Source organism: Neophocaena asiaeorientalis, unplaced genomic scaffold (genome assembly GCF_003031525.2).
Source record: "Neophocaena asiaeorientalis asiaeorientalis breed wild unplaced genomic scaffold, Neophocaena_asiaeorientalis_V1.1 scaffold4, whole genome shotgun sequence".
Lineage (NCBI taxonomy): Eukaryota > Metazoa > Chordata > Mammalia > Artiodactyla > Phocoenidae > Neophocaena > Neophocaena asiaeorientalis.
In genome coordinates, this window is record NW_020173682.1 from 4,385,332 (window position 1) to 4,410,372 (window position 25,041).

A 25,041-nucleotide genomic window follows, 5' to 3' on the forward strand; every position below is an offset into this window, starting at 1 on the left:
AGTTGTTTAAAATAGCATTTCACATCTCACTGCACTTGTACTGATTTTTTTATTTGCAGGGTTTTAAAAATCTTTTCCTTTACACCATGGCCATGAGATAGATATGATATTAATCAGGAAAGGTAGAACAGCTACATTGATTTCCTACTCTGCTCTCCTTAGAGTTCTTCAGAATAAATGTGTTTAAGGGCAAATCCGAAGTAAAGACTTCACCGTGTGGACCTCTTACCATTAGGGTGATACGAAGTGGAATGGTGAACACTTAGAAAGGTAAACCAACTAGACCTAAGTGCCATGTATAGAGCACTCCACTCAACACGAGTACACATTCTTTCCAATGCACGTGGCTCCATCTCCTTGACAGACTTCCCGTTAGGCCATGAAACAAGCCTCAGTACATGTAAAAAGGATCGAAAACATACAAAGTCCGTTCTCTGACCGCAGTAGAATGCAATTAGAAATAAGTAGCAGAAGGGAATTTGGGAAATTCACAATTATGTGGAAGTTAAACAGCATACTCATAAGTAGCCAGCGGGTTAAAGAAGAGATCACAAGAGAAATCAGAAAACACCTGATATAAAGTGACTCAAAATACAACGTGCCAAAACTTACAGGATGCAACGAAAGAAATTAGAGGGAAACTTAGAGCTATAAATGCCTGCTTTTGTTTTTGTTTTTGCGGTACGCGGGCCTCTCACTGCTGTGGCCTCTCCCGTGGCGGAGCACAGGCTCCGGACGCGCAGGCTCAGCGGCCATGGCTCACAGGCCCAGCCGCTCCGCGGCATGTGGGATCTTCCCGGACCGGGGCACGAACCCGTGTCCCCTGCATCGGCAGGCGGACTCTCAACCACTGCGCCACCAGGGAAGTCCCCCTGCTTCTTTCTTTTAAAGGCCACATGTTGAATGGTTTTATTTATATGAAATTTCCAGACTAAGCAAATCCATGGAGACAGAAAGTAAATCAGTGATTTCCGGGGACAGGCAGTGGGGTAGAGTGATGGGACATTTTGGTATTAGATGGTGGTGAAAGTTGTGCAACTTTGTGAATATACCAAAAACCACTGAAATGTACACTTTGAAAGGGTGAATTTTATGGTATGTGAATTGTATCACAAATATAAATAAATAAATCTTAACTGAGCCCCTCCTGGGTACTCTGTTATTGTGCCCCAGATGCTTTGGGTACCCTATGAACACAAAGGGTGTGAACCCTGCCTTCTAGAGCTGCTAGTCTGTTGGGGGTAGTACCCCCAGTCCGGGGTACTAGACATGATCTAAGTATAATTACAATTGTGGTCAGTGATCTGAGGGAAAAAGATACCTGTTCACTATTAACAGGGGTATCTCAGCCAGACGAGGTCAAAAGACGGTTCTCCTAAGGAAGTGATACAGCCTTGAGATCTGACGGATGGATTCAGGTTATCGCGAAGAAAAGAGGCGTCACAGGGAGGGGGACCAGCATGTAGGCAGTCTGGACGACAGAGCCACGGTATGTTCTGGGGGTTGGAGGAAGGCCAGTGTGGCTGGGCACAGAGAGTGGGGGTGAGGGGTGCAGGAGGAGACACAGAAGCGGACCGAGGCCCGACTGTGCAGAGCCTCGTGGGCGCATTATGGCTCGTAGTGGCTTTGATTCTGGACCGCACGGCACGCTCTGTGTTACGAGAGCATCACTGTGGCCGTGTCGGTTGCAGGAGCAGGCGTGGAAGCAGGTAGAAGGGTATTCAGTGGTCTCTCGGGATGGTAGAGCACACCTGGAGCCAGGTAATTGGCAGTGGAACTGAGAAGAAATGGACGTATCTGAGGGCTTTTTAAGAGATAAAATTGGCACGATCTGGTGAAGGCCTAGAGATGGGAAGTGAGGGAGGGCGTGTAAGGCGTGGCTCCTGGATGCTGGGCTTTTGAAAGTGAGTAGGTCAGAGGGTCATTTCTGAGCCAAAGATTTTCCTCAGTCACACTTTGTATGGACAACTTCAAGTAACATGAATGTTTGTTTTTTTTTTTTCTTTTGAGAACTAGTTCTTTCTTATCAAGGCAGTCACACATTATGTAGAGCTATGCAATTTGCTGATAGCAAATATTTGGGGAAAGTTAAAAAATTTTTTGAGAAAACCAGATACATTTTTTAGTATATGCCAGATGCATTTCGGTCTTGGAGGCTCTTTTGGTCTTGGAGCCTCTTTTGGCCTAGCCTGCATCTTCAGGGTCTTATAATGTACTTGGCCTTGCTGTAGAGATCATCTGTCATTTAAATTTCCTCATTTTGATGTAAGTATTGAAAATAGACTCTGAAATAATTTTCTGGCAAGTAACTACCTTCTAATGAGGAATAACTGAAATGAATCCAGTTTTAGCAATTCTTATTTCCTTGGCCAGCCAAAGTCTTACAATGTCAAGCTCTTCAGAGATGTTTTTATTCTGCAGTTATATGGAGCAATAACAGTTTATTATAATTTCTAAAAGCCACTTTGGCAATTTAAGACTACACGGAAATAAACTTCATACCCTAAAATTTTTTTCAAATGACCTTTGAAGAGTTAGTTATTTGGGTATCCACTTGCATTTGGAACGGCAACATACAGAACCAACAGATGGGTAAAGACCTGACGAAGAAAATAGATCATGCCAATAGGCTGTGATTTAGGTTAAGTTTTGCCGTAACTGTTACAAGGAAGGCCCTTCTGCTTACAGTGTTTATTGCTAATCTACCAGTAATAGACAAACCTTATAAATCTATAAATGCCACTGTGTACAGCAAAGCAGGAGGCAAATTTAAACTAGGGGAATAAAGAGTCATTTAGAGAAAGTCTTAGTGACCTGCCTTTTGCAGGCCTCTTCTGGGGCATTTTCACTAATGTTTGTTCTCATGGGCCAACACACACAGGAGGGAGTCAGACTATTGTTCATAATTTTTCCACGAGAACACTGAAGCTTGCATCCATTTGAATCAAGTTTCCTTTTTTGTAACTCGCAATATAGGCTCAATCTCAGGATTAGCTCTTTACTGGTAAGCATTAACTGTACATGCTTATTCTATTATGCATTTTAATTTCTGAGAATTGTCCTTTGAAATGGGGGCTTTAAATGCAGACCTACCAGAGAACGGGCTTGAGGATACGGTTAGGGGAAAGGGCGAGCTGGGAAGAAGTGAGAGAGTAGCATGGACATATATACACTACCAAACGTAAAATAGATAGCTAGTGGGAAGCAGCCGCGTAGCACAGGGAGATCAGCTCCTTGCTCTGTGACCACCTAGAGGGGTGGGATAGGGAGGGTGGGAGGGAGACGCAAGAGGGAAGAGATATGGGAACATATGTATATGTATAACTGACTCAATTTGTTATAAAGCAGAAACTAACACACCATTGTAAAGCAATTATACTCCAATAAAGATGTTAAAAAAAAAAAGAAATAGGGACTTTAAGAACAGGGAGGGCTTCCTTGGTGGCGCAGTGGTTGAGAATCAGCCTGCCAATGCAGGGGACACAGGTTCGAGCCCTGGTCCGGGAAGATCCCACATGCCGCGGAGCGACCAAGCCCGTGTGCCACAACTACTGAGGCTGCGCTCTGGAGTCTCTGTGCCACAACTGCTGAGCCCGTGTACCACGACTACTGAAGCCCACGCGCCTAGAGCCCGTGCTCCGCAACAAAAGAAGCCACTGTAGTGAGAAGCCACCGTAGTGAGAAGCCCGCACACCGCAACGAAGAGTAGCCCCCGCTTGCTGCAACTAGAGAAAGCCTGTGTGCAGCAACGGAGACCCAACACAGCCAAAAAAAAAGAAAGAAAAGAACAGGGAAATTTGGAGGTTAGAGGCGGTTGTGGTTAAAAGCAGAACCTAGTACCTGTCTTCAGACCTCAGCTCCACCATTTTACTAGCTGTGAGAGCTTAGATAAGTTACTTAACCTCTCTGTGCCTAATTCCTTATATGTGAAAGGGTGATCATAAAATACCCATCCCAAGGCTGTGGTGAGAATTAAATAAATTAGCACACATTTAAAATGGCTAGAACACTGTTTGGAAGATAGTAAGCTCAAAATAAATGTTAGTTGCTGCCGCTGTTGTTATATTGCTAAAATATAAAATAAATAAAATAGTAAATTAAATATAAATTAAATAAAGATAAAATATTAACTCTCACCTGAAAATTAAGATGTTATAACTCAGTTATGGTGGTCGTTTTTGTTGATTTTGTTTGTTGTTTGGGCTTTTTTGGTGGAGCAAAGACAAGGTTACACGGCTAGTAAGTGGTGGAAACCAGGTTTCCTAAAGAGTTGGTTTAGGTCAGGAGTTAGCAAACTATGGCTTACAGGCCAAATTGGGCCTGTTTTTATACAGCTTGCAAGCTAAGAATGTTTTTACATTTCTAAATCATTGAGGGAACATCCAAAGAAGATAATATTTTGTGACACATGAAAATTACATAAAATTCAAGTGTCTTTGTCCATAAATTAAAAAGTTTATTGGTACACAGCCACGTTTATTCATGCATATTGTCTCTGGCTGCTTTCACGCTACACCAGCAGAAAGGAGTAGCTGTACAGAGACCGTAGGGCCCATAAAACTGAAAATATATGCTAAATGGCCCATTACACAAAACGTGTTCTATTAGTTATATTGACTGAATGAATGAACTGTCCTGCTTTGACAAAAGATGTAAGCTTGCATAAGAAAGCATATGACTTCAGTTATCCTTGTGTCCAGAACACTTTTGTTTTGTTTTGATTTAGAAAAAGTATAATTTTCCACCTTGGTTAAAATTCTGTTGAACCTGACATACAAGTTCATGAGTAGACTTAATTCAACTGTAGTAGATTGCGTAAGTGCAGACATGCCAAAAAACATACTTCTTCAGTAAAGAGTATTAAGATTTGGATTCCTCTCAAGAATTGTCAGAACAAAAGTTCAATTGTGTGTGTGTGTGTGTGTGTGTGTGTTTAAGGGTATTTGCCATCCCATAATTCTTTTTTAAAGATTCTTGAAGTAGAATTCTGAAACAGTATGCTAAGAAGATGAATTTTACAGTGATAACATACCTGAGTACAGTGTTATAACCCCATTTCAGGAGTTGCTTGTACTTAGTTTTCTCAAGGCTTTGGCTTTGTGACTCAGAGCCTGGTATTTCTAAGACAGCCCAAACTGCGGAGGCTTTTGGCAATTGAGCCTAGAGAACATATGCCTTGATTTTGTCCCACAGATCATTTAGGCAAATAACCTTTTCTTCTCTCCTTATGCTATTTTTAACTATGATGTGGATCTTTTTTGTTTTGGTTGGTTACATAATCTTTATTTAGGAAATGTTTTGCTCTTGAATATCTGTAAATCTTGCAACTCCTTTTGTTTAGGTTTACATCTTTCAAAGTATATTCATCAAATGCTTTTGAACGACTTCTCCCCTGCAAGGCCCCAGGGCTAATGGGAACAAGACAGAGCTGGGCCCTGCCCTTGGAGAGTTCTGAGTTTGTCAGGTTGATAGATGTTAAATTAACATAAGTATCATCAGTGTTGGGAAAGAAGAATTAAATTGTGTACTGGATTCATAAACTAAGAAAACCTAAACTCATCAGGGGAAGTCAGAGAATATATTGTTCCTTTGGAGTTCTTTATTTTTTAGTTTTCTGTATTTGAAAATCTGTTCTTGGCTAAATGCCTGTTACTAAGCTGAAATTATTTTGAGTTTAGCAAAAGTATTGAAATAAGAAATTACATCTAATGGCCCTCTTATTGATCTGTGCACAATTCCCTAATTACTATTTATTGGTAGACATTAGATGGCTGAGTGATGAACCTCGTGCATTTGTTTTTGACAGAAAGTTACTAAGTGTAATGATCACAGTAAATTTGGGATGAGGAAAATACGAAGTGAAAAAAGGCTACCATTTAGTTTGTTAATTATCACTTGAAAATCAAAATACCCATTTATCCTTCTTGAACAGGAATGTTTTAAAAGTGGATTCTGGGGCTTCCCTGGTGGCGCAGTGGCTGAGAGTCCGCCTGCCGATGCAGGGGACACGGGTTCGTGCCCCGGTCCGGGAAGATGCCACATGCCGCGGAGCGGCTGGGCCTGTGCGCCATGGCCGCTGAGCCTGCGCGTCCGGAGCCTGTGCCCCGCAATGGGAGAGGCCACAGCGGTGAGAGGCCCGCGTACCGCAAAAAAGAAAAAAAAAAAAAAAATTGCATACCAAAATGAGAAAAGATTTCCCACTAGTTGTATTTCAGTTTTGGATTTCATGCCATGTGATTGTTTAGAGGCTATAATCTGTAGGTGTAGAATCTTTGCCAATGTTTTAGATCCTTAAAATGTAACTGAATGTTCCCAGCAGAAGCCCCACAAGGCCTACATGCCCCAGAGCCCCTCCTCCCACCTGCCCTCACCCACCCACGTATGCTGTCTCACTGTCAACGTTGTGATTACAGACCCAGGTCTTGGGCGGCCTTGCTGCTTTCATCTCAAAGCTAACTGGGGGATTTATGGCTAGTCTCTGAGATGCCTATGGTTATTCTAATCTGGAACCACTTGGGTTAACTTCATACCCGCAGCTTAATTTGGGTAGTGCCAGAGCCTGGGGAGGGGAGGGGCATGGCTGGGGGAGCGGGCAGTGGATTGAGGTGGGGGGCACTCATCTCTGCCTGAGCCAACCTGGACCTGAGAAGATGTTAGGGAAGCACTTGCCCTGTAACACTGGGTCTTTTGTCAACTGCTGATACTAAAGTACCTCATGAACGGAGATGGTCTAGAAACCCCTGCCTGTCTTGTAAACTCACCAGAGAGTATGGGGTGATACATGTTTTGGAGAAATAAAAAGAAGTAAACCAGATCCAGTCTTCAGAGTGGCTATGTTGACATGCATATGGCCTGAGGAGCCCTAGGCTGGGACTTCCTGTTTATAGGCGGTATTTACTTCTGTGTAAAATATGTTCCTCAAAATATACACAGATCTGTGAAAAATGCCATTGGTAGTTTGATAGGGATTGCGTTGAATCTGTAGATTGCTTTGGGTAGTAGAGTCATTTTCACAATATTGATTCTTCCAATCCAAGAACATGCTGTATCTCTCCATCTGTTTGTGTCATCTTTGATTTCTTTCAGCAGTGTCATAGTTTTCTGTATACAGGTCTTTTGCCTCCTTAGGTAGGTTTATTCCTAGGTATTGTATTCTTTTTGTTGCAATGGTAAATGGGATTGTTACCTTAATTTCTTTCTGATTTTTTTGTTGTTAGTGTATAGGAATGTAAGAGATTTCTATGTATTAATTTTGTACCCTGCAGCTTTACTAAATTCATTGATTAGCTCTAGCACTTTTCTGGTGGCATCTTTAGGATTTTCTATGTATAGGACCCCAGTGTTCATAGCAGCACTATTTACAATAGCCAGAACATGGAAGCACCCTAAATGTCCGTCAGCAGATGAATGGATAAAGAGTGGTACATATATACAGTGGAATACTACTCAGCCATAAAAAGGAACGAAATTGGGTCATTTGTACAGATGTGGATGGACCTAGAGAGTGTCATACAGAGTGAAGTAAGTAAGCAAGAGAAAAACAAATATCACATATTGATGCATATATGTGGAATTCAGAAAAATGGTATAGGTGACCTTATTTTCCAAGCAGAAATAGAGACACAGAGGTAGAGAGCAAGCGTACGGATACCAAGTGGGGAAAGGGCGGGTGGGATGAATTGGGAGCTTGGGACTGACATATATACACTATTGATACTATGTATAAAATAGACAACTGATGGGAACATACTGTAGAGCACAGGGAACTCCTAATGCACTGTGGTGTCCTAAATGGGAGGGAGATCCAAAAGGGAAGGGATATATGTATGTGTACGGCTGATTCATTTTGCTGTACAGTAGACACTGACACAACATTGTAAAGCAACTATACTTCAATAAAAATTCAAAAAAAAAAGAAAAGAAAAATATACACAGAAGTTAAGAGCATAATGCTATATAAGAAGATTCTGTCACCAGAGAACTAGTAAAACATACAATTCCTTAATACATCATTTCTTTTCACATAGATATATGTGTAGTATAAATATTGTATCTTTGTAAATATTCTTTAATTTTATTATTTTTCTTCACAATTGAAGACATATATGCCTGGCTAAAGTCCACTGTGCTTCCAATATAGGTTAAAGATTTGCCCACTTAAAACATCCTGAGTTATTGCCTTTTTTGCCTAAATTTATGTAGGTCATAAGACCTATGCTTCTTATCACTGGTATAATCACATTTACCTTTTTAAAACTGTAAAGAAAAGCATAACAAAATGTATCATCTTTCCCATCTTTTTGTACAGCCAATCTCTAGAACTTCTTCATCTTGCAAAACTGCAGCCCTATACCCATCAAACAACAAATCCCCATTTTCCCTCCCCACAGCCCTTGGCAATCACCATTCTACTTTCTGTTTCTATGAATTTGACTACTCTAGGTACCTCATGTAAGTAGAATCACAGAGTGTTTGTCTTTTTTTGTCTGACTTATTTCACTTAACATGTCCTCAGGTTCATCATGTTGTAGCAGGTGTCAGAGTTTCCTTCCTTTTTAAAGCTGAACACTGTTCCATTGTATGCATATACTACATTTTGTTTATCCATTCATCCATTGATAGATAACTTGGGTTACCTCTGGGCGACTGTAAATAGTGTTGCTATGAACATAGGTGTGCATATATCTCTTCAATATCTGCTTTCTTTTCTTTTGGATATATACCCAGAAGTGAAATTGCTGAATCGTATGGTAATTTCTAGTTTTAATTTTTTGAGGAACCGCCCTACTGTTTTTTTATAGCAACTGTATCATTTTTCTTTCCCACCAACAGTACAGAAAGGTTCCAATTTCTCCATAGCTTTGCTGACGCTTGAAATTTTCTTTTTTTTTTTTTTGGTAGTAGCCATCCTAATGGATGTGGGGTGATATCTAATGATGGTTTTGATTTGCATTTCTCTAATGATAAGTAATATTACATCTTTTCATATGCTTTGTGACCATTTGTATGTATCTCCTTTGGACATATGTCTATTCAGCTCCTTCACCCATTTTTTTTTTTTTTTTTTTTTTTTTTGATCGGCAGGCGGACTCTCAACCACTGTGCCACCAGGGAAGCCCCACCCATTTTTTAATTGGGTTATTTGGTTTGCTGCTGTTGTTGAGTTGTAGAGTTCTTTATATATTCTGAATATTAACCCCTTATTTAGACAAATGATTGCACATATTTTCTCCCATGCCACAGGCTGCTCTTTCACTCTGTTGAATGTTTTCTTCGATGCACAGAAACTTTTAATTTTGATATGATACAGTTTGTCTATTTTTACTCTTGTTACCTATGCTTTTGGTGTCCTATTAATCACATTTACCTTTAATCTTTTGAGCTCCACTGATTTTTCTAAAAGAATAAGAGCAAAATGTAAGGAAATATTTAAATAATCATAAAACCGTTGCACAGACATAGTTGGACACGGCTTCAGAGTGAACTCTTGGCTGCTGGGCTGCACCATCATGCACTAGCTTAAAAAGTTGCTTCCTCAGCTAATGTGACAGTGTATATGAAGCCCAAAAGGCAGTTTGAGATGTGGATCTATAAAGTGTAAAGAAATGGATTTGGGGGCCACGGTAAAGCACATGAAAACAAAGGATCAGGAAACACTGGTAATCATATCCTTTCATTGGAATCCCTGTGTATGCACAATGAACCATTGTAGGAAGGCTTGCAAGACAAAATGTTCCTCTGTTTCCTTCCGCATTCTTCTGTTTCTCATCTTTCCTATGCGGTGATGCCTCATGGTCCGTTAACACTTCTAAGCGAATAGAGATAATTTGAAAGTTTTATCTGAAGCCTGGCTTGCAGATTTAGAGCAGTAGAAGATGGCTCTTAAAATATTTAACTTCACTTGGCTCACCTTAGATGTTAATAAACTGTTGCAGTTGATTAGCAGCAAGACCATTTCACAACCAGCCAATGGTTATTGACTACTTAGACCACCGACTGCACAGAGTCTATAGGTGTCTGTCTGGCTGCAGTAGAGAGAGGAAGAGCCAGTTCTTAACTGGTTTTCTGTATCTTCTAAGATATTTAAAGAAACTGGAATTCAAGTGCTTTTTTTTTGTCACAAGCCATTTCTCCTTCTACAATAATGCTGCCGTTGTGCCTGTTTCCCTCCCACTTGCTTTCTCTTTCTTTTGTGATTGCTGCCCCTTCATCCTTCCCCTGCTCGTTAACCCACGCGGGTGTTGCCCGCCCTTCTTCTTGCCAGATTCTCCTTCCCACCCATCCAAACTTACCATTCCTTGTCTTCAGCCCTCCTCTCCCTTCCAGCCTCTGTAGGATTAAAATGAGCCCAACGGAGTCTCTGTGGAGACCATTTCGGATTTCAGGTCACTAGTGGACACACACAGCAAATACTTCCTAAGTACCAGGTCAGGTGGCTTCCTCTTCCACCTGGTGCCCAGGTGTTGGTCAGGCAGCTACCAGGAAATCCTTAAGCTTCAATGTTGCCTCTGGACCATCTTGTCCTGCAAACCCCTAAAGAAAGCAGTTTGAGTCTGGGAAACTTAAGCAGAAAAAAGAAGCTACTGAGACATCTACCCCACCCCCCGCCTTTATTTTCTTTTAGGTATAAATAAATAGGAATCTTCACGCGCAAGCCTTAAGTTGACAAAAGAGACAACAGAAAACAAGTGAAAACTGCCCTTGACAGATAAGACTCTTGGCTCAGTCTTGTACCCATGTGAGGATTTTACTCCTTAAATAAAACTTTGTAGCAGATACAGAATTTTCTGCAATAAAATTCCACGTGTGCTTGTTAAACTTTTCAGTTCAGCGTTAGGTGAATGAGAATTCAGGTTATTGAGTGGTTACTTAGTTCCGGTAGCCCTCTGGCGAATCATTTTGCAGTATGAGAGGATGCAGTAATCATATTCGAGAAGTTTTATTCATTAACAAAAGGTACCAAAATAAATTTAGCCGGGGTCACAGCGTTTAATTTAATAGTATTACAATAATAACTACCATAATTAGTTTCAGATTTGCCTTCCTTCCCAGAGGACAAGAATTTTTAGTTTTTTGATGCCTATTTAAAGCATGAGAATGACAGGAAAATTAACGTCATGACCTTTAGAGCCTGTTTATGGTTTTTCCATGTCATACCCTAAAGGATCTGGGGAGCAGTGTGCATCTAAAATAAACCACTTAGTCCGGACAGGTAAAAATTGGGTTAATTGGGTTCACCAGATCCTCAGCTGGTAGCACCTCAGTCAAGACTCCATTTCATATTAGACAGAGGAGCACGCTTTATACACTGTAAAATTAGCTCTTAAACTACACCTGTTACATTCTGTGATGTCTTGAGAAGAAAAACAATTTTAAAAGGACAGTTTTTCAAATACGTAGGATTTTTTTCCTCCTATAACTTTATCTGGCTTGTCTGCTTCAATTAGGAAATCACTTTGTCTTTCCATTTTCATAACAAAAATGCGCTGACACCAACTCGCAGGCCGCACTCCCTGACCCGCACACCCACTTCCTTTGGGTGACCTGGGGCAGCACTGACTATTTTTCCCTTTTCTAGTCCGTCAGGGACTTCCCGTAAACAATCACTCTTCTAGATCCTTGAGAGGTGAAACTTGTTTTCACTTTATTGTCAGGGTTTGTGTATTTCAACAGAGAGCAGGGTTTGTCTATTCAACTAGAGTTGAGAAAAATATCTAGGCAAGCTGGACTTTTCAGATTAGTTGGTTGAACTAATCCTGTGGCAAATTAGGCAAATAGTGTTTTGCGAGGAGTCTCGTACGTCGTTGGGTCAGTCAGTACAGCTTCCTTGAATGACGGTGCGGCAGTGTCCATAAAAATTTTAAGTTGACCCAGAAATTTCTTACCCTGACTTCACACTTCGGATGGACTTGCACGTGCCAGCTAGGCTGTGAGTATAAGGATGCAGACTGCAGCTTCGTGGGTAGGAGCAGAAGGCTGAGAACAGTCTCACCGTCAGTCGGTAGGTGGCTGGTTAATAAACTGCGGCTCCATGCAACGAAATACTCTACAGCCTTTGCAAAGAATGAAGAGGATCCATAAGTGCTGATATGGAGAGCTCCTGAAAATGTATTAAGCGAAAACAGAGCAGCAGGTATAATCTGCTCTAATTTGGGGACGGGAGAACGGGTGATAGAGCATATTTCTACACGTTAGCTTGTGTACACACAGACTGTTGCTGAAAGGATTTCCACAAAGGTGCTAAGACTCGCTGCCTCTAAAGACGGGAGCTGGGGGGGTGTAGGTCGAGAGTCAGGCTTGTTCACTTTTCCTTCGCTTTTTCCATGTCGGAGATAAGCATTGTATGGTAACCTAAGCGATAGACCAACGCCATCAGTGGCGGCAAATAAAAGAACAATTTAGGTGATGCTGCAGAGGTAGGCGTGTGACTGGGGTGTTCCAGGGAAAAGGTGAAAGTTTATTTTAGAAGAGGAAAACATCACCAGAATCATTCGTGAAGCAGTCCACACACTCACAGGAACATGAAAAACTATGGAGCATAGATGAAGTTAGCAGGAAACAGAGCAGAGCAGGGGGGTTTTGTTTGTTTGTTTGTTTTTAATTGAACAGTCATTGTAAAGTTAATTGATGGGATTTAAATTCAGGGCAGAAATGGTAGAGAAGAAAAGAGCTAGAGATGGGAGCAGAGCTGAGAGGAGTGGGCGCCCTGGCAGTGCTGTGGGAGGGTGGAATTCCCAAAGACAGGCAGGCGGTAGGGTAGAAATAGTTGTTGAAAGGACACCAAGTGGTCTGAGGTGATGCGACCAAAGCTCCCTGGTGCTCAGCAGCCGAAAACGAATGTGAGGGATCCAGAATGATCTTCAAAGTATATCAGTTTCCTGTAAACCTGCTTAGTTTGGAGATGATTTTGTCACTAAAGTTAGACAAGAGTGGTGGAAACGATCATTTCAAAATAATGAATTAAATCCAAATGGTTAGAAACACTGCCACCAGACTGCTGGAAGGAAACAAAATGCTGACCGATTTCACAGCGTGTCTCCATATCGTGGACGTGTAAGTGACAGCCTCTTTATTTGATAGTATTTATTTTACTGTCGAGTGTCATTTCTTACCAAATGGTGCAATTCTCTTTTGAAATGCTTTCATCTTCATCGTGATGGTAACCTCACAGCCCAGAAGGATCCATCCTTTTAGCATTGAGAAGCCAGGCTGGAAATTCCAAAGATGCTCTGTTTGATGTAGAAAGAACCAAATGTTTTTTTTCTTACATCTTTATCTTTTACCTTTGAATAAATAAGGGATGGAAGAATGCCCGTTTGTTAAAACTTGCCTAAATCTTGGGTCTTTTTAGACTTAACTAAAATGCACTCAGGCCTTTTAACAGGAAAGCAGCATTGTCAAATTACTTCATTTATAGATAATTTTGGGAATCATTGTTTCCTACGACTTGTTATTGATAGTTAATGACACTTAAAACAATGTTGATATATCTGAAAAGTCCCACACCTGCTACTAGAGAAACTGAAGAAACGAGGACATTTTTTACATTTACGTAAGATAATTTTTAAGTCATTTTAGGAGTGCTTCAGCCCTAAAAACACAACCAGGCAATCTGCAGAGATCAAAGGAAATTTATTACTGAAAAAATTAACTTAGTCACTTATCTGTCACTTTAAGTTATAGAGAAGTATAGTAATGGCAGAATTAATAAGATACTGCTTCAGATTTCAAAAATCACTATTCATTTAAAAAATGACTCAGAATTTTAGAAACTCATCTATTGAAAATGAAAGATTTAGATGGTATGAAAAGTACTAGATGGAACCATGCAAGTATCGTTAAATAATTTCTAGCACTCTTATTTTTACAGAATTATTGACATTTATTCATTCAATAAGCGTTTATTAAACCTTATTAGAAACCAGGCACTTCTAGGTTCTGGAAGTATAAAGATAAATATGGCATTGCCCCTGCCATCAGGAAACTCACAGATTTAAGGGGAAAAATGGACAGATTTAAGCAGATGCTGCGTCCCAAGAGAGCCGGTCAACGTGTGTTGAAAGGTAATGGACAGATCAGTAGAAATTTCTTGAATGGGCCAAGAAATTGTAGACATTGCAGAGGCGTTGAGTAGGAATTGTCCAGCAGGGCAGGGGCGAGAAGGCTGTTCATGAAGAGCTGTGGAGGCAAATGAGAACGGCCTTTTGAGATGCAGCTGCTAGATGCAGTGGTGATGGCCACACAGGCCAGTGCGCTAAAGGCCTCGCGTGCCGGGCTGAGGAGGCCGGGCTTCATCCGTGGACAGCAGGGAGCCACTGATGGACATGAAGCACGAGGAAAACATTTTAATGGTTAGATTTGCATGAAAAAGACCCTTTCAGGACTACTGGGTAAAGATGATAGTGGAACTCAGAGATAAAGTTAAGGAATTTTTCCAGAAAGGGCAAAAACAAAAGAGGTTAAACACGGGACTTCCCTGGCGGTCCAGTGGTTAAGCCTTCGCCTTCCAGTGCAGGGGATGCGGGTTCAGTCCCTGGTTGGGGAGCGAAGATCCCACAGGCCTGGCAGCTGAAAAACCAAAACACAAAACAGAAGCAATATTGTAACAAATTCAGTAAAGACTTAAAAAAAAAAGGTCCACATCAAAAAAAAGAGGTGAAACATGTGAAAAGGGGAAAAAAAGTGTTAACAGTCCAGGGAGGATAAACATCGGAATAAGAAGAGTTCAGGGGGAAAAGAACAGAGAAAACTAAATTAGGAAATCTTAGAAAAATAATTGAAGAAAATGTCCCAGGATCTAGAGTTTCCAGATTGAAAAGGCCCACCAAACACTTGGCAAATGGTTGAAAACAGGCTGAGAGACTTCACTGTGAAATTTCAAAACCTTGTTTCCATAGAGAAAAAAATAAAAACAGACTGCATACAAAGGGTCACAAATAGCTTTGGATTTCTTAACAGCAACACTAGAAACCGGAAGACAGTGGAAATTTCAACCTGGACTTCTGTGCTCAGAAAAATTATTAAGCAAGATTTTTGTTGATTGAGAGATAAGAATAGAGATAAATCTTCAACCTTCACAGTGGGACACCAGGAGGTACTGCCTAACACTGAACAATCAAGAAGTAAGATTGTAAGCATGTTACTGACAGAATGGAGGTATAAATATAAGAAGAGTCAGCTCTAAAAATTCAAAGTGCTTGTTTCTGGGGAAGATAGATGAATAAGCTCTGGGGGTCTAATGTACAGCATGGTGATTATAGTTGGTAATACTATGTTGTGTTCTTAAAATCTGCCAAGAAAGTAGACCTTAAGTGTTCTCGCCACAATTTAAGTGTTCTTACCACAGGGGGAAAAAAAAAAGTAACTGTGAGGTGAGGGGTATGTTGATTGACCTGTGACTGTGGTAATCATTTTACAAAATATGCATACGTCGCGTCATCACATTGTACACATTCGGTGTATACAATTTTCTTTGTCAATTCATTATACCTCAATAAATCTGAAAAAACATTTTTTTAAACCTTAGGAGGCAGGAGCTGCATTTAGGTTTCAGGTAGCCAAGTGGAGCTGTGTAATAAGCAGAGCGTATTTCATCCTGGAGCCTGGGAACTAGAAATACAAATTTAGAGCTGTGGTTAGAGCCTTAGAAGTTGAAGTAATCTTACAGAAAATCTGTGAAGGGGAAAAGAAAAACTAGGGTCTAAGGCTAGAATATATTTTCCTGGGTAGATTTTTATTAAGTTAGAAGAATGCCCTCCTAAACACTATACCCTGCCTAGTTCAGTCATATGTGGAACACACGTGAAAGAACAAATATCTATATGTGCTTGCACTTTACGAGGGTGAATGATTAGATCTTACAGGTGAAAATGACCTTGTTTGTATCTCTAAGTATATTCTAGTATATTCCTCTTTTTTCTTGGAAAAAAACAAATGAACTTTTTTGCCAACTCAACAGTAATCTTTTTTTTTTTTTTCCTTTTGGAAGAATCCTGCAGAACTTTACTACCATATATAATACCCTGTTTTTTGAATAGTTTTTTTTTTTACAAAGTATTTTCAACCCGTAGTATTCTAAGTTTAATCCTTTCTTCAGCCAAATGGGTCAAATAGTATTATCTCTCCCTTTCTAATTCAGGGAAACTAAAAGACAAAAGGATTCAATGACTTGTTCAAGCTCACAGAAGTTTCAATTAAAAACATACATCTCCCCACTCGGTTCTCGCATCCTTCCACAACTTCTTAACACATTGCACAGTTGAGGTGGGGCTGGAACATGGTCCTGAAAATGAAGGGTCAGTCTGGTCTTTTCGGGTTTTGGTTTGGGGAATAGTGGTGAATATCTGGTGAGACCACCTTAGCAATAGGTCTAAAATTAGGGGAAGTGGGACAACCCAGACTTTCTGTAACGCTCAGTAGAAGAGAAGTTGCCTTGGAGGGACTCGAACAAACTAGTCCCCCAGGACAACTCTGTAAAGCATTTTACTGTGTCAGTGACTGACATTCAGAAATATCTGAATTTAAAGAGACCCTTTTTTTAAAAAAAACTTATTTATTTATTTTTGGGTGTGTTGGGTCTTCATTGCTGCGCGTGGGCTTTCTCTAGTTGTGGCGAGCGGGGGCTACTCACTGCAGTGGCTTGTTGTGGAGCACGGGCTCTAGGCATGCGGGCTTCAGTAGTTGTGGCACGTGGGCTCAGTAGTTGTGGCTCGCAGGCTGTAGAGCGCAGGCTCAGTAGTTGTGGCGCACGGGCTTAGTTGCTCCGCGGCATGTGGGATCTTCCCGGACCAGGGCTCGAACCCGTGTCCCCTGCATTGGCAGGCGGGTTCTCAACCACTGCACCACCAGGGAAGCCCCGAGAGGAACTTTTTAATTGAACTGATTAGCAGTGTTCAACCCCTCAGGGGAGGAAGAAGATTGTCAAATACATTATATTAATGCAAATATTAATACAGGCAGTTAAGAATTTTCTAAGTGGATCAAAACTCATTCTGTAGATTATCTTTCACCTTTTCTAATCCTTTTGTGCCAATTTCAGAATTTTATTTGTTTCTTAAATAGGGCAGATTGAGATGGGAATAAGCATTTATTATAACTGAGCAAATGACTGCTACTATTAGTCAGAATCTGGGTACCATAAGATTACATTATTTTCGGAAAATTGAGCTTTAAGGTATTGGGATCCTCTCATTTATATAAAGATCTTGAGAAACTTGAATTCCATCCATGCTTAAAAAAGTTATTTTTTTAAACCAGTGGAATATAGTACAACGACTTTAAAAACAGGCAGTTGCCTATAAAGTTAAACCACTCAGCAGTTTCACGCTAGGCGGTTTCACCCAAGAGATATGAACATGTTTATCTACACAAAGACTTGGACACAAATATTTATAGCAGTTTTATTCATGAGAGCCAAAAACTGGCAACAACTCAAATGCCCAACCATGGGTGAACGGATGAGCAAATTGCACTAGAGTCATAGGATGGAATACCATTCAGCAATAAAAAGAGATGATTTACTGATACGTACAATAAAAGAATGTATACTGTTTGATTTATATGAAATTCTAGAACAGGCAAAACGAATTTATGGTGACAGAAAGCATCAGTGATTGCCTGGGGCCAGGGAAAGGGGGTGGGGGTGGATCATAAAAGAACACAAGGGGACTCTGAGGTAATGAGGGAACTTTTTGATGTTAATGTTCTATATTTTCTTGTAATGTATCTGGGATTTGTTTTAATCGGGCGTGGTAGGGTTACAGACACAGAGACAACTGCCTTTGAAAGAAGAATTTATTACTTACAGTTTCCAAGAAAGCGGGTGTGCCAGGCATTCAGGGCCACATGGGGAAGTTCCAGGGAAGGAGGGATGGGAAAGCATGGCCTAGAGCCTTTATTGTGGTCTCCCTGGGAAAGGCGAAGCAGGGCAAAACAGTTTAGGATTGGCTAGTTTGAATGATGTCAGTGGTTCCAGGGTCTAAGGTAGTCCTAGCTGTCCAGTGCCTGGCCCTGGGGTGATTGAAGCCAGGGGAAATACTGGCTTGCTGTGTAAGAGTTCCATAAAGGAAGTGGTTGGGGATTTGGACTTTGCATTGAAAGATGTGCTCTCCGGAGGTGGTTTGCTATCTCTAGGATTATCTAGCCCTGGAAGGGGTACTCTGTCCAGCCAGCCAGGCCCCTCATATGTCAAAACATCATCAAATGTAGGAAAAAAAAGAATGTAATTACTACATAGATATATATACGTTTGTGTGTGTGTGTGTGTTTGCTGTATGTAGATTATACCTCAATAAAGCTGATTTGAAAAGTTTTTTTAGAAAAATAGTGAAATATAATGGGCGCATGAAATTAAACAAGGTAGGAGAATTCATCCTCAAGTGCGTTAAACGTTTTCAGACAATACCCAGGTTTATAGAAGAACAGAGCATCATTGGATACTTCATAGGTACAAGTTCATTCAGGCAGTTCCTTTCTTTCCCTCTCTGTGTTATGACTATTTCCTTATTACAGTAAAAGAAAGGTGGCTTTTTTACTTATATGATGTCTGGGGTTATGCAGCCTTTCTGAGGCCTTTCCTGCCATGGTGCTGAAGTATACCATGAGTGGTTCTTAGGGCTGGACAAAAAAGGCTTCAATCAGCTTCTCCTTCAACGTTTTCAGTGACAGAGTTCAGCGTTTCAAATAGCAGGTGATGGAGTGGGCGTCAGAGTTGAACGTCAGTAGTTGTGAGGAGCTGCTTCCTTGCATCCGGCTGAGGTTTGCTTCCTTGTCACTTGTCTCCCTTCCTGGTCTGACTACTGCCCACTGCAGTTACCTAGTGTCCCTCGAATCCTTCCTCCATGTAACTTCCCTTCAAATATTTCAAGATGACTATTGCTTTCCCCTGAATTCTCTCATTTCCCAGGTTCACTCCTTTCCCAGCTTCTCTAAATCACTTTTTCCCTATTACTTCACTCCCATTCTTTGTTTCACTGATTTTCCTTTAATTCTAGTTTCCAGCAACAAACCTTCTCTCTGTATTTCCATTGACCTGGTACACACTCGTACAGGTGTTCATGAGACAGAAAAATGGAGGAAAGATGGAGGGGAAGGGAGACTGAACGCAGTGGTGCAGGAGCATGTGTATGAACTTAGGGACCAGACACACCTGGAGAATTGGTTCTGGCTCATCCAAGTGACCTTGCGCACGTTACTTAATTTCCTTGGGCCTCAGTTTCTTGACCGTAAAGACGAGGGCAGTGCTGATTCCCTGGTGAGGATAAGAAGATTGTGTGTGTGTGTGTGTGTGTGTGTGTGTGTGAGAATTACTTTGTAGGTCCAGCCCATAGCAAATACTCAGTGCAGAAGAGCTATAGTGTAGAATACAGTGGAGGGACAGGTGTCTTCTGTAGATTCACCAACTGTGGCTCTAGCCTCAAACCTAAAATCTGTGGGACAGTCCCTGTGCAATGCTTTAAAATCCAGAGCCACGAGATCACCATAGAATCAAAACTGAAGGAAGGCCTGGGAGAAGATCAGCTTCCCAATCAATAGGTTAGTAGTGTTATCTTCATATATAAAGAAGAGCCTGTTACAAATGACCCATAGTTAGACACCCAGAGACTTTATTACCTTTTTAAATGTTTTCATGTTTCAAGTTTTTCTGACCAATTTCATTATATTATGGCACTTATCTGAATGACAGTGTTTATTCTTTAGGAAATAGTTCCCTAGAAATAATTCCCTAATACTAATCAGTTAATATTAAGTTCCCTTAATAATCTCGAGTAACATCCACATTGTAGCTCTCTGGATGGTGCCTACGTCCACACACAAGAGCACGCTCTTAAACGCATCCTCACACTCTGGGTTAATGGTAAGAAGCTTATTGAGCATAGAGCAAACAATTTTCATTTATTCTGTAAGATTCTTTATCTAGATGTGTTTTTAGGAAACTTGTCAAGGCAGCATAGCAAAGACAAGGCAAGGTGTGCCTTAGGTTTCCTCAGCTAGAAGATTTCCATTTCCAGCACCATCAAGTTGTCACTTCTCAAGTAACCAATTCACCTAATTTTCATTTTTAAATTTTCATTTTTAATCAACTCTGTTTAAATGTGACATATAAACTAAAATTAAAAGTAACCGTATGAGTGATTTATAAAGCATATTAAGTCTTGCTATAATCGATAGTATTCACTCATTGTGTTCTTTAGTTTTTGTTCCTTTCCAATAGCTTTTTCTACTTAATGTACTTTTCAGCATGTAAGTAGCAAAAGCCAGGTTATAATGATCAGAGATTCTCTAGACTGTGAAGGACACAGTGGCTGCTAAATGCTGTTTCATAGTACCTTGAGTCAAGATGCCCGTTGACTTTGCTTGTGTGATATTTGAAAAATGCTAATACATCTTACGTGACTTTTAAACGCATCTTTCCTGTAGAACATGTATATAATGGCCTTTTACTTCCAGCCCAATCAGAAGATGAGATATCGTGATTACTCAGGTGTTTTCTTTAATACGCATTAGGTGTATTTATTGCCCTTTTGTTTTTCATAATTACAGTGGAATTAAATACAGTCATGCTTTATGCGGCTGAAGAAGACAACAGACTCCATTTGAGTGAATTTTCTACTTTAAGTACCAAGATATTGGGGGTGTACAGTTGAGATTATTTTACTGGCAATCCTTATCTAATATAACATTCCAAAGCAGTTAAAATAAAAACTTGATTTTTGTTTTGCTTTTTTTCAACTGCAGAGATAGTACTTGTTCATTGGGGAAACATAGCAATATGTCCATAGCATAAGAAGGAAAGTTAAAAAACAGTTTAATTCCTCACTCAGCGATATAGCCACTTTTAACATGTGGCAGTTTCTCCTAAGTTGGTTACAGAGTGGTACAGTAACCAACTCCTCATATAAAAATGTGTGGCGAACATTTTTCAAATTTTTAAATATTTTAAGAAACAGTGTTTGTAATAGTTTCATTATAAAAATGTATCCTAATTGACTTGGTGTATATCTCAAATGGTACCCTGAAGAATTTTAACGGGATAATGAGGATGATGATGGTGAAGATGGTAGTATATAGCTTTGCACGTTATCAGGATTTTCTGAGGTGGAAGGAAGCTCTAGATTAAAAGGAATGCAGAACTTTAAGGCTCAGGGTGCATCCTGCAAAAATACCCCCCAAACGCTTTGCATGCACCTCTCTGTAGACTTTTTCCAAGCATGCATTGCTTTGTCTTTTTCTATTTTTGCCATTTTTTAGGGAAAGAAATTTAAATTTTTTTTTTTTTTGAAATGTACATTTCTTTGGTTATTAGTAAGGCTGGACATTCTAATGATTTACTAGTTTGACTTATATAAGTCTGCTAGTTTTATGGAGTGCTTTCTCATTAATTTGTTTATAACAGACCTGAGCGTGCCAGGACCATTTCTACCATATCCTTGCATAGTTGCACCTCAAAGACTGTTTGTTAAATGAGTAAGTGGGTGACTATATATCTATTGTAAATTTTCCATTTTTTCCCAATATTTGCCTTAATTTTTGACAGCTGTATTAAGGTGTAATTGGCATACAATAAATTACATGTATTTAAACTGCGATGCGGTATGTTTTGCTATATGTATGTAGCACCCATGAAGCCGTCACCACAATCAAGGTAGTGAATGTATTCTTCTCACTAACAGGTGGATCTGTGTTCGTCGCGCCCAGCTGTAGGCCCTTCCTCCCAACTCTCTGTCTTCCCGTGCTCAGGCAACTATTAATCAGCTTTCCGTTCCTACAGTTTGCATTTTCTAAACATTTATAAAAATGAGGGCATAAAATATGTACCCTTTCTTTATCTGGCTTCTTTCACACAGCATGATGTTTTCGCAGATTCATCCATATTGTAGTGTGGATCAATAATTTATTCCTTTACAATCCTGAGGAGTGTTATGTTGAATGGATGTACCACAGTTTGTTTAACTGCTCACCTGTTGATGAACATTTAGGTTGTTTCTGGTTTGGGGCTACTATCAGTAAAGCTGCTGTGAACATTCTTTGTACATATGCTTTCTTTTCTCTTGGATAAGTGGGAAGGAATTGCCTGGATCATATGATAGGTGTATCTTTAACTTATGAAGAAAACGCCAAACTGTTTTTCAAAGTAATTGTACCATTTCACATTAGCACCAGCAGTGTGAAAGACTTCCACTTCCTCTACGTCCTTGCCAACGCCTTGGTATAGTGTTGTGTTTTTTTTTATTTTAGCCATTCTAATAGGTGTGTGACTTTCACTTACATTTGTGGTTTTAACTTACATTTCTGTAATAACTAAGGATGTTGAGCATCTTTTTATGTCCTTGTTTGCAAGCCATATCTTTTTTGATGAAGTATCTCTTCAGATCTTTTGCCTGTTTTTTTAAATTGCATGTTTGGTTTTTTTATTATTAAGTTTTGAGAGTACTTTATTCTGGATATAGTGTCTTTACATATTTATTATTTGCAATTATTTTCTTTCACTCTGCAGCTTGTCTTTTCCTTCGCTTAATAGTTTTTTAAAGAGCAGAAGTTTTTAATTTTGGAGTCCAACTTATTATTTTGTGGATTATGCTTTAGATGTCCTATCTAAGACGTATTTACATGATGAAAAGCCATAGTGTTTTAGAAGTTTTGTAGTTTTAGGTTTTACATTCAGGTGTATGTTGCCCTTTGGATTTGTATGTGGTATGAGGTATATCTCAAAGTTTTGTTGTTGTTTGTATGTGGATATCCAATAGTCCGAGCACCATTTGTTGAAGTGACTATCTTTTCTCTACTGATTTCCCTCTGTACCTTCATGAAAAATCAGTTGGCCACATATGTATGGGTTTATTTCTGGACTCTCTAATAAGCCTTGAAATTAAAAGAGTATTATCTGTTTGTCTTATTGTTAAAAATGATTTTGGCTATTCTGGGTTCTTTGCATTTCCATGTGAATTTAAGAATAAGTTGGTTAATTTCTACAAAATGTCTATTGGGATTTTGATTAAGATTCCATTGAATCTATAACTCTATTTGCAGAGAATTACCATTTTAACAATATTGAGTCTTCTGACCTGTGAACATGGTATATCTCTCCATTTATTTACGTCTTTAAAAATTTCTCTCATCATTGTTTTGTAGTTTTCAGTGTTTCACATCTTTTTTTCAGATTGACCCTTATTTCATATTTTTGATGTTGTTACAAATAGCATTTTAATTTCTGATTTATTGTTTCATTTCTGATTGTTACTAGTGTATGAAATGTAATTGATTTTTATATATTGATCTTGTATTCTTTAACCTTGTTAAACTCACTTAGTTATATTTATAGATTCCACTGAATTTTCTATGTAGATAATCACGCCATCTGCAAATACAGTTTATGTCTTGTTTTCCAGTGAAGATGCATTTTATTCATTTTCTGCTTTACTGCATTGGCTAGAACTTCCAATACAATATTGGTGAGAGTAGATATCCTTCTCTTAATTGTAAACTTAGAGGGAAAGCATTCACTTCTTCTCTGTTGGCATGATGTTAGCCATAGGTTTTTTCATAGATGTCCTTTACCAAGTTGGGGAAGTTTCCTTCTATTCTTACTTTTCTAAAAGATTTTTTTTAAAGGAATGAATGTTGGATTTTGTCACATGCATTTTCTGCATCTATTGAGATGATCACATAGTTTTTCTTTTTTTACTTTGTTAATATGGTGAATTACATTGATTTTGAATATTAAATACGTGTACATTCCTGGGATAACCCTACATGGTCAGGATGTGTTAATATTGTTGGATTTGATTTACTAACATCTTGTTTATAATTTTTGCATTTCTGTTAATGAGGGATATTGTCCGGAGATTTCTTTCCTTCCAGTGGCTTCTTGAGTGATTTTTGGATTCTGGATAATGCTGGCCTCATAGAATTAGATACTTAGAATTCCCTCCTTTTCAGTTTTCTGGAAGAATTTGTGTATAATTGGTGTTATTTCTTCCTTAAATATTGTTTTTGTGTATAATTGGTATTAATTAATTGGTTTTATTTCTTTCTTAAATATTCAGTAGAATTCACCAAAGAAACCATTTGGGCCTAGAGTTCCTTAAGGGAAGATTTTTAACTAAACATTCAATTTCTTTGAAAACATAGGGCTCACTTTTCGAGTGAGCTTTGGTAGTTTGTGTCTTTCAGGGTAACTGTTCATTTTATTTAAATTATCAAATTTATTGTCAAAATGTTGTTTGTAATGGACCCTTATGTCTTTTTTTTTTGGCGGTACGCGGGTCTCTCACTGTTGTGGCCTCTCCCGTTGCGGAGCACAGGCTCCGGACGCGCAGGCTCAGCGGCCATGGCTCACGGGCCCAGCCGCTCTGTGGCATGTGGGATCTTCCCGGACCGGGGCACGAACCCGCGTCCCCTGCATCGGCAGGCGGACTCTCAACCACTGCGCCACCGGGGAAGCCCCCTTACGTCTTTTTAATAGTGGTAGTCTGTAGTGATGACACCTCTCTCATTCCTGATACTGGTCATTTGTGTCTTCTTTCTCCTGATCAGTTGAGCTAAAAGTTTATCAATTTTATATATTCTCAAAGAATCTGTTTTTGATCTAATTGATTTTATCCATTTTTCTGTTGTCCATTTCACTTATTTTTTTCTTTGATCTCTTATTTCCTTTCTTCTACTTACTTTGGGTTAATTGTACTATTTTTTTCTTTTTTAAGGTGGAAACTGAGGCTTGAGACCTACCTTCTTTTCTAATATAGATGCTTTTAGTGCTCTAAATTACCCCCTGTGTACTGCTTTAATGGAATCATACAAATTTTGGTATGTTATGTTTGCATTTCATTCAGTTCAAAACACACTCTAATTTTCTTTTTGATTTCTTCTTTGATCCATAGGTTATTTATAGGTGTGTGATTTAGTTAACAAATATTTGGAGATTTTCCAGATACATTTCTGTGATTTTGGCTTCTACTTTTATTCCATTGTGCTCAGAGAATATACATTATGACTTGAATCCTCTTAAGTGCATTGAGCCTTGTTTTTATGACCCAGAATATG

At 39.5% G+C, this 25,041-nt stretch overlaps 1 protein-coding gene across 5 annotated transcripts in view; it reads left to right on the plus strand.

Annotated features, from left to right (window-relative positions):
- The window catches only part of ZNF438 (zinc finger protein 438), a 139,584-nt gene that overhangs the window by 85,530 nt on the left and 29,013 nt on the right, over nucleotides 1–25,041 (plus strand). Inside the window, exon 5 of one of the 5 annotated variants that reach the window (XM_024750132.1) lies at nucleotides 1,339–1,489. The exons of 3 other annotated variants lie outside the window; for them this stretch is intronic. Coding sequence is in view for 1 of the 2 variants with exons in the window: in XM_024750130.1 (XP_024605898.1) it covers nucleotides 24,785–24,804 (20 nt within the window). In the remaining variant the exon portion in view is untranslated. Of the gene's footprint in view, nucleotides 1–1,338; nucleotides 1,490–24,757; nucleotides 24,805–25,041 lie in introns of those variants that run through there. One more of the 5 variants, XM_024750130.1, reaches the window with a different exon arrangement.